At 39.3% G+C, this 10,653-nt stretch overlaps 1 protein-coding gene across 2 annotated transcripts in view; it reads right to left on the bottom strand.

Annotated features, from left to right (window-relative positions):
• LOC102310250 (coiled-coil domain-containing protein 85A) overlaps window positions 1-10,653 on the bottom strand; it is a 52,974-nt gene that overhangs the window by 20,928 nt on the left and 21,393 nt on the right. For both annotated transcript variants that reach the window (XR_001335916.2, XM_005951319.3), the window contains exon 3: window positions 1,260-1,317. Coding sequence is in view for 1 of the 2 variants with exons in the window: in XM_005951319.3 (XP_005951381.1) it covers window positions 1,260-1,317 (58 nt within the window). In the remaining variant the exon portion in view is untranslated. The remainder of the gene's footprint in view (window positions 1-1,259; window positions 1,318-10,653) is intronic.

The raw sequence follows: 10,653 nt of genomic DNA on the forward strand, positions 1-10,653 counted from the left end.
TTTTTGCACATGTCGAGGAGCGTGTCAGGCTACATTTCACTGTGTGTTATACTTGTATATCTATGCATGTGACAAATAAAGAACCTTGAACCTTGAACCTATCCATTGCCCAAGATGGCTTCTTATGTCAGCACTTCAACTACCAAAGGTGTTACCTACTCCATGTTTTTCCAAATTTTCATAACCTGTAGATGATTTACATTCTCTGTTCTCTCTGAATTTATTGGGTTTTCACATATTACCGACTGAATAAATTAAAAAGCGTTGCCAAATTTGATCATTTCTGGATTTGATACTGGACTTTTTTTTCGTTTCATTTCAACTGAACTTCAGACTAATTCTGTCTTAATAGCAATGCTTTCCTGTGAAATCGTCTTGCTTATTCTCACTCTTGTTCTATTTGGTGTAACACTTGCATATCATTTCACTTAAGTAAAATAATAATGTTCTTATCAAATATAAATATTATCCTGGTATGTGTAAGTCATCATTTGTGATGACTTATTTCTACCCTTATTCCAACCCTAGGCTATTAGAATTATATCAGTAGTTTTATTTATTTTTATTTATTTATTTTTAAATTTTATTTATTTAAGAATTATTTATCCAAGCACAATCAAAGGACAAGAAAATCAGTCATTCACTCAGCCTGACAGCAGGGAAAGGTGGAGCTAATTTGACTGTAAATGTTAACTGCCTCCATCAACTCGTAAACTGAGCTAAACTTTTTTTTTCTTTAATCGTTTGATTTTATCCTTTGTTAGTTAATTACTAAACACCTGTTTACCAAATGTATATGTTCGGATTATATTTTATGTTACATTTTAAATGACAAAGTAAGGGAAGCAATGTTTACGTCAAGTCTGGTGTTGCCTTGCAAATGATCTGATAAATGATTATCAGAAATTGAACAGTGGTATTGGCACTGTAGTATTGAGAGATCTGTGTTGATCTGTGTTCCAACACACTGGAACTGGAAAACATCAGACTGGTACATAGTTACTCACAAACCTGTTCATTTGATATAATGACAGTTAAGATAACTGAAATAAATAAATAAAGATCACAAAACTTTTTCTGCGTTAAGGTCACTTGTGATAAAGTCTTAGCACTCAAAAGTATTTTGCACACCGGACGTTTATGTTAAAAACAGCTCCACCACATAGTGATTTAACCATATCTTCTAAATATGAAATAATATAAAATAATATAAAAAGTTCAGATATAATATATAAAAGATAAGAATTCTGGGGACTCACCTGTCCCAAAGTTTAACACTCCTACATGAGTTGGTGCAGCAGCCAGCAGATATCAGAGCTGTAAAAATAAACCAGCAGAAATCATCAGAAACTGGATACTCTTAGTTAAGATTAGTAATTGTTGTACACACATGCACACACAGTGAAAAAATGTATCTTCCCACACTGAATTGCTTCAATGATGAGTGTTTTCCCTTGATGTCAATCCTCCTTCGTTCTCTTTTCAATTTTGAATACATACAGGTAAGAGTCACGCTATGCTTCCACAGTCAGCAATAAATTACTCGGTGATATAATGACTGCAAAAACTGGTTCTCACCCCTGTCTTGAGTTGTGACTAATTGTGTTTCTGTTACTCAAGTACGTGCCAGTCAGTCAGGAACAGAGCCAGCCATGCCAAATATTGTCACTGTCTACTACACACATAATTACACTGAGGAGGAGGAAAAAGGAAAAACTATTAACCAAATCACTCGTGAATCTTATGTTGTTGTCATAGAGGGAAGTTGTCCGAGACAAAGAAGTCAGCTCTGTCTGAAGAGGTTAAAAGAAGACTTCCTAGACCTCAAACAAAACATTGCGCTCATTGATATATAAATGTCAGGGAATTTTCATTTACATTAGTTACTTGTAGCTTTAGTTACATACAAGGAAGGTTGCCGGTTCAAGCCCCGGCTCCGACAGTCTCGGTCGTTGTGTCCTTGGGCAAGACATTTCACCCGTTGCCTACTGGTGGTGGTCAGAGAGCCCGGTGGCGCCAGTGTCTGGCAGCCTCGCCTCTGTCAGTGCGCCCCAGGGCGGCTGTGGCTACATTGTAGCTTGCCATCACCAGTGTGTGAGCGTGTGTGTGAATGGGTGGATGATTGTGTATAGTGTAAAGTGCTTTGGGGTCCTTAGGACCAAGTAAAGCGCTATACAAATACAGACCATATACCATTTACCAAATGATGGACACTAAATGTAAACCTGCCTTTACATTTAAAAAGAGATATATTATCAGAAACTAGAAGATACTGTAGAAGATACTGTAGTTCAAATGACGTCTCTCTTCAAGTTTTACCATTAAATGCTTTTTCCAGAATTCCAAACTGTTATAAATTTGAAAACCCCACATCCAGCCCAAACCTCAGATGGGTGACCAGTGTTCTCTTGGAGATTAAGGGCTTGATTTAGTAACACGCTGTGCCAGTACAAACTGGGTTTTGCTGTAAAAATTGTTTTTGTTTTTTTTAAAGTACTGTATTTACAAGGAGAGTGCAGTGATAAGACTGCACGTTACAGAGTTTTGTGACTGGCCCAGCTTGATATTGAAATGAACCAGCTGTGCCTGTGTTCAGAAAACAGTTTCAACAACTTTCGTAAATCACCCGTAAAACTAACCACATATACAGCTCACATGAGGTTAACAGTAATCGATGAGGTATGTGGGAGGATGTTCATATATTAAGTGGACTCGGGTTAAACAGCTGTTGAACCAAAACTCTTAGTGCTGCTACACTCATCAAAGCTGGACAGTGCAGGTGGAATACTGACAGAGAAGACAACCAAATGCAGATGTGTTTGTGCTGTGTAAACAGGAGATTTTGCCCAGACCACAGTGACAGTGAACACATGCTATGATTATATAACCAGTGTTTCCGGCAGTTTACCATGCTTACACTGGAGGCCTGCTGCATGTGCTTCACCACTCCAAGTGAGCATGTGGCACAGCAGCTGTAGGGAGGAAGAAAGGCTGACCGCTGACTGTGGTCATCTATCAACTCTAACACAGATTAACCACTCAGTTTGTGTGTACCCGTGTGTGTGAAGATGCTGAATATTCTAATTAAACAGCAAGCACAGACAGTTCTTTGAATAAACGGTGCTACTCTCTGATTGTTTCTCGTGCACTGAGAGTGCCCTCATTCTCATGTTGACCTGTTTACACCTCTGGTTGTGTCCCAGTGGTCCAAGCTGTCAAGACACACAGACATACACAGAAAGGGAGAAAGAGAGAGAGGACAAGCCCCTGGGCTGGTTCACAGCTGTGTGCTCTGCTTCACTTGAATGCACTTCGCTGCGTGCGCCATGAAGAGTGATGGACAAAAAGACGGATAGTGTGTGTGCACGTGTTTGTGCCACTGTTCAGTATTTTACTCTGTAGTTTATTTTTCCATTTTTGTTAAGAAGAGATGGAAAAATGAGTTAGAAAAGAACAAGAGCAAAGAGAGAGAAGAAATGAGTGATCAAGGGAGAACTGGTCTTTTGTCCACCATCAAAGGGCACAAAAACACACACACATCCGATAGGTGGTAGAGGGACAGAGCAGCAGCGTTTGTAATTTCTGCAATGCGCAATTATAAACACCCACGCTACCACACACACACGCACATGCAGGTGGTGAATATGTTGCATTTATTTGAATACATAATAGATAAACCAGCCTTGGAACTAACACCTGGTCACTTGTGTTTCTCAGATGCTTGTATCTACAAAGGGATGTTAAATGTGTTTGTGTAAAAGTGCGGCAAGTAAAAATGATGATGGTCAGTGTACCAGAATACAAAAGAAAGCTCAATTAATATGTCAAATGTGCCTGGTTTGAAATAATAAGAGGAAAAAGCAGGCTTCAAAGCTGACTGGAGATGAATTGCCAGGGAAGCAGCTGTTGGCCTACTTAGCAGGCCTGTCCTTAACACAGGACCTCTGATCTCACACACATACGCACATGCGCACACAAGCACATTTGCAAACTTTCAATTACACAAGCTACACACATAAATTGAACTTGCACATGCAAAAGCAAGCTCCCAGCTTCTGTTGAACTTTGCCATCACTTTGCTGACCTGCCTGTGTGCCTCACCATTGTATGTGTGTAAAATTACACATTTTTGTGTGAACTCGTGATTTCACTGAATTGTGCCATCCCATCATCCAACAGACCTTCAGTTCAACCCTTAATGAAGTTTCCAGCTAAATGTTCCCAGGCCTTTTCACTTTCCTGACACACTTTCTAATAAAAGAGGTCCCAATATTCTGTGTACTATATAGTAAACCTGTACCGGCAAGGTTTTTATGTGAAAATAGGGGAGGTCTGTCAGCCTGCATCATAAAATGCATAAGGGAGATGCTGTAGATGAACAGCTAAATTCATTCCAGTGTCAAGCATGTTTACATCTGGGAAATCAACTCCACCCATGCAAAACAACAAATCAAATTTTACATGCAAATAACAAAAGCAAATAACCCCCATGAGCTAAATCTAGATGACTGAATCTACATTTGTTATAATTTGAAGGTAATCAAGTAAGCTATTTAGCCTATAGTTGCTTAGCAACTATCAAAGATTAAGCAAATAGTTCAACAGTTTTAAACTGATGCATCCTCATTTGGTTTCCAAGACTAAGATGAGGAGATTGATACCACTCGCATATATAAGATATGATAACGAAATTGCAAAATTGTCCCATATCGGCACTAAGCACAGCTAAACACAACAGCTGTCCCGTTTGTAGCAACTGAAAATAAAATAAATTCATAATTATAATAAAGGTCAATCAAATGGACCAATATGGCAAGACCATGATGATCCACTTGGTAAAATAAATCCGCTTGGCATCTTTCTTGGCCTTAAGACAACAATTCTGATGGCCAAAGATCCAAACGGGACACAAAAAAAAAAAAAGAAAAAAAAAAAAAGAAAAAAAAATAAACACAACAAAACACAAAACAGTAAACTTTAAAGTGGATAAAAAGTGCAAAAAAGGTATGAATGATAAATTAAAGAATGAATGTTTATTCCACATGATTACCCCCCAAAAAGTCCAGGGAAGTAGCCAATCAGGTCAGCTGTTAGCATTGATTGGGGTTATTGCCCTGTTCTAAAAGCTGTCCTTGAGTCTGCTTGTCCATGACCTCAGCAACCTGATTCTCCTGCTAGACGGCAGCAGCTTAAACACTCGGTGTCCTGGGTGTGTGCAGTAAGATGCCACGTGCCCCTTTGAGACAGCGAGTGCTGTACAGGTCCTTCAGGGAGAAAAGAGCTTGTCCGAGGATTTTTTTGGCCATATTAATGACCCTGAAGAAGAAGCATCTTCCCCCAGGCTATTCGGGCCCTGAACCAGGTGTAGGACTGAACTCTCCCACACACATCACATCTCCACACGCACTCTGGTTTTTCTTTTTGCATGCGTCTTATAATTTCTTTTTATTAATAAAATCTGTAAGTTTTGGTAGTGATCTGTAAATCTGTAAATATTACTGTCAATTCTTACTGTCATTTAATGGTTGGGCATTGCACAGCAATAAACATTTCACCTCATGTCATACTGTGTATGGTTGTGTGTGTGACAAATACAATTTGAATTTGAATGTAAAGTGCCTGTTTGTGTGCCACGGTGCAGCTGGAGAACCATACAGAGATGCAGTATGTGCAAAACGTAAGTTTACGTTTTGCACATAGCTTTTAGCGTTTACGCTAAAAGCTACACCTCAGTCAAATATGCGCTGTTGAATCTGAACTATGGAGTTCAATTATGGTTACTATGGTTATTCTTCTACTTGATGAAGTTGAAGAGTAACCAACATATTTACCACCCACAGATTTAACTTGGCTCAGCCGATATTTAACAAACTATATTTTCTTTCATTCATATAAGAAAAAAACACCTTCATTTACAAATGGACAAATCTCTCACTTTTCTGTTGAAAGTTCAGTTGCTGCTGATGAGTAACTCCTGTTTTCCTACCAGTAGGCTGATCAGGTTGCTGTTATGGAAATCCCAAACCATCAACTTTTTTCATTTCCGTTCAATCCAGTTTTATTCACATAGCAATAATTCAAAACAGTATCTGGATTGAGATGCGTGTATTGTAAGGAAAATGTCAGTGAGAGAATCCCAGTGATTCAAGTGCTTTTTCATAGTGTTTGCCCTATGAGAACTTGGGAATTGAGAAGAATTCAGTTTTAACAGGACGCAATAGCCAGCAGAGCCAGGCTAACAACTACTGAGGAGAAAGAGAGAGGAAAAAGGAGAGCACAGGACAAAACACATACTATGACATATTGAGATTTGAGTGCAATGGCAGTGAAAAGAGGTGAGCTGATAAGAAATGCTCAGTGCATCATAGAAAGAACCCCAACTGCAACCAAGTCAGAAGAAATACTATCACTAACTGCAGATCAGAGCTGCAGTGAAGCTAAAGCTCTTCCAGTACTAATTTGTATTCTATTGTATTTAAGACTTCACTGGTGTGCCTCCTGTCGTACACACATTCGCTACCACCACAAACACAGTCAAATACTGGGAAACAAAAACATCATTTACAAGAAATGAAATTTGAAATTTGGGCTACTGGATGAATACCAGCTGAGGGAGTAAATGTGATTACCTGACAACGCTAGCCTCTTTATTTCATTTTTCCTTTTCTGTCTTTTTTCAAGCTGTTTTCAACATCTTTAAAAACAATTTGTGCCAACAATATGCTAACAAGCAATCTTAATAGTTGAGGTTTAAAAACAAATGCAGTACACTAGCTGAAATCATCTCATGCTGTACCTTGAGTATTTACTCATTTTGAATCAGGGAAAATTCAAACTGAGATGTGGTGGCATCCATCAGGTGATTTTGCATTCAAGCAATTTTCCCTGCCTTTAATTCTAAAGAAAGAAAAAAACCCAGAGTGTATAGACTATGCATATTTAATTCTTCAATATATTAATTTTTTATGTGTGTTCAGGCTTAATGCTAAATTTTAGAGGTGAAACAAATGGACTAATGCATATACAACTAATGATACAAGAGGATATGTAGGATAATTAACTAAAAGGAGTTTGCACAAAACAGAAGCAAACAGGGGAAACAGTAAAGAATTCAAATCTTGCAATAAATTGTGAGATGACATTTACATACAGGCGAACAGGCCTCTTGCAGAGGATAGCTTTAGAAAAGTGTCATACTTGGACAATGTGTATAGTCTTAGGTTATCAAAAAGTCATATCATAACTCATAAACATTAAATCAACAAAAGTTAATAACAAACCGTTATACTACAGGGTGGGCCATTTATATGGATACACCGTAATAAAATGGGAATGGTTGGTTATATTAAAGTCCTGTTTGTGGCACATTAGTATATGTGAGGGGGCAAACTCCTCAAGATGGGTGGTGACCATGGTGGCCATTTAGAAGTCGGCCATCTTGGATACAACTTTTGTTTTTTCAATAGGAAGAGGGCCATGTGACACATCAAACTTATTGGTAATGCAACAAGAAAAACAATGGTGTGCTTAGTTTCAACGTAACTTTATTCTTTCATGAGTTATTTACAAGTTTCTCTTTGTTCACAGCCATTGACATGTCAAAGAGGTTAACACGTGAGGAGCGGATCGAAATTGTGTTGATATCTGGTGAACGCAGTAACCGGGTCATTGCAGAAGATTTCAATGCAAGACACCCTACGAGACCACCCATCTCCCATGCTACAGTTAACAAACTGCTTGCTAAGTTTCGTGAAACTGGTTCAGTGTTGGATTTGCCAAAATGTGGACGCAAGAAAACTGTCACTAATGAAGAAACATCAGTGGCTGTCCTAGCTTCATTCAGCAAGAGCCCACAGCGTAGCACTCGCCGCATGTCACTGGAGAGTGGCATTAGTCAAACATCCCTTCGGAGGATATTAGCTAAATGGCACCTTTACAAATTCCAGCTACAGCAGCATCTCAACGAGGATGACCCAGATCGGCGCACAGAATTTGCAGAATGGGCAAAACAAAAATTGGAACAGGACCCTCAGTTCACGCAGAAGATTTTGTTCAGTGATGAGGCAAACTTTTATGTGAATGGTGAAGTTAACAAACAAAACCACCGCTATTGGTCTGACACTAACCCACATTGGATGGATCCCTCCAAGACTGTTGGACCAACAAAAGTGATGGTTTGGTGTGGTGTGTGGGGTACAACGATAGTGGGTCCATTCTTCATCAATGGAAACCTCAAAGCCACTGGATATTTGAAATTGCTACATGATGATGTGTTTCCCTCTTTATGCACTGAAGCGGGCACGTTCCCTGAGTTTTTACAGCAAGATGGTGCACCACCACATTATGGGTGCCAGGTCCGAGCATTCCTAGATGAACAGTTTCCTGGAAAGCGGATTGGTCGTCGTGGGCCAGTTGAATGGCCCCCAAGGTCTCCCGATCTGACCCCCTTAGACTTTTATCTTTGGGGTCATCTGAAGGCAATTGTCTATGGTGTGAAGATACGAGATGTGCAGCACCTGAAACTACAGATACTGGATGCCTGTGCTGGCATTTCTCCTGCGGTGTTGCTATTAGTGTGTGAAGAGTGGGAGAAGAGGGTTGCATTGAAAATCCAACACAATGGGCAGCACATTGAACACATTTTATAAGTGGTCAGAAACTTGTAAATAATTCGCGAAAGAATAAAGTTACTTTGAAACCAAGCACACCATTGTTTTTCTTGTGACATTACCAATAAGATCCACACAGCATGAGGGACGACACAACAATGACTCAGAGAAACACAGGGTTTAAATACACTGGGAAGTAACGAGGGGAATGAGACACAGAAGGAGAGCACAGCTGGGGGAAATCAGAACTGACGAGACAAGGAAGCGTAAACTGAACACACTGAGATAAGACAGAGACCCTCAAAGTAAAACAGGAAACACATAACACAGACTGAACAAAAGACACAGACTCACATGCAGGCACTACAACAGAGGGAACAGAGATGTGGGACCAGGGCAGACACAGGCACTGACTGGATACGGGGATATAGCGGACAGGGGAGACAGCAACTAAGGATTACACAGAGACAAACCATAAGACATAACTCTAACAAAGAAACCAAAGAATAGAAATGATAAATAATATATAAACTCAAAACCCTGTATAACCGACCCAGCCATCCTAACATGTATCCATATAAATGGCCCACCCTGTATAACCATATTATTGGTTCCAAAAGGTATTCACACCACAAACACTGTCAAGAGGTCCAGTTAGCAAAGGTGAGGCTCAGCAGACACAAGTTGACCACACTTCCATGTGTCAGGGTATCTATCAATCAAAGCAGGCCCAATGCCCATCTGCTCCATCTCGTTACCAATCACAGAAAACAAAAAAGTAATAAAAGGCTGAAAAAACATATAAGAGTTCAATCTTAAGTAGGCTGCGTGAAAAGTGCTGCTGTAACAGTAGCACATCACTGGTCTATAGATTCTTACAGAAAACTGCTTACATATGCATAATGTGGAAAATGTATCCTAGTGGATACTGAAATCCACACAGGACTGTACACCACTTCCTCTCTTTTTCTTATTACTTTGACTTCATAAGCCTTTCCTGAAAAATTGCTTCCTTATCAGTTTTTGTCTTTTGTGTAGTGAAAAACTGTAAACAGGCTTATTTGGATTGAGTCACATTAAGGCAAAAATGCATCAGTGGAACATAAACTATGATTGCACAGAGACAGCAGAAAATAAGAGTGTCATCACAAGCTCAGCACTGGCTTACTTGCTTTCTCTGCATTGATGCTATAGGCATGCTAGTTGTCCCGAGCTAATGCAGCCTGCTAATACAGGCTGGTTGGAAAGTGCACAATAGGCAGGTAAAAAAAAACATTACAACAAAAAACTAGTATTATAAATAACAAATAACCCTAACCATCTTGGGGTTTTTGCTTGGATAATGTTATTCAATTTAATTATATGTCAGTTTAAGTAGTGATTAAATTCTTTTCTTGCTTTAGACAGAGGTGGTACATACTTCAGTTGAATTTGTAGGTTCTTGTACTTTACTTAAACATTCTTTTTTTTTTTTACTGAAAACAAGCCAAAAACTGTTATACTGAGGTAAAGCTATGTGATGTTGAGTTATGTTAACTCCACAACCTTTCCTGTAACTAAGCAGCCATATGAATGCAGGTTTCACAGCTAACTCCGCAGTTCCCTAGCAACAAAAAAGGACACTTGGGCTCTTTAGGGTTTATCACTGAGGGTTACGTGTTAATTTAACCTAATAACAGGCTCTATTTGATTTTGAATGCAGCTTATTCATCTGTACTGAATGATACACAAGAGGAATTGACTGACAGCGAAAAAGAGAAGTGAAAAAGGTGCGCTTGCCTTCACACAGCCACTGCTTTGACACTTCAGCCAGGCTCCAGTTCTAGTACTATCCAGACATCATGCACAAAGTCACACCTTTTCTATACATGCAGCATTTATTCGGTGGCTGAGAGTCACAGGGAAATACACTGTGCTTTTGCATGAATATCTGAGTGGACTAGAGGTGACAGCAAATTCTTTTTTTTTTCTTTTTTTTTTGGCCTGTCCCGTTTGGCTCTTTTGCCATCAGAATTGTTGTCTAAAGGCAAAGAAAGATGCCCAA

This window comes from Haplochromis burtoni, unplaced genomic scaffold (genome assembly GCF_018398535.1).
Source record: "Haplochromis burtoni strain Fernald_Lab_line unplaced genomic scaffold, NCSU_Asbu1 Contig_975, whole genome shotgun sequence".
Lineage (NCBI taxonomy): Eukaryota > Metazoa > Chordata > Actinopteri > Cichliformes > Cichlidae > Haplochromis > Haplochromis burtoni.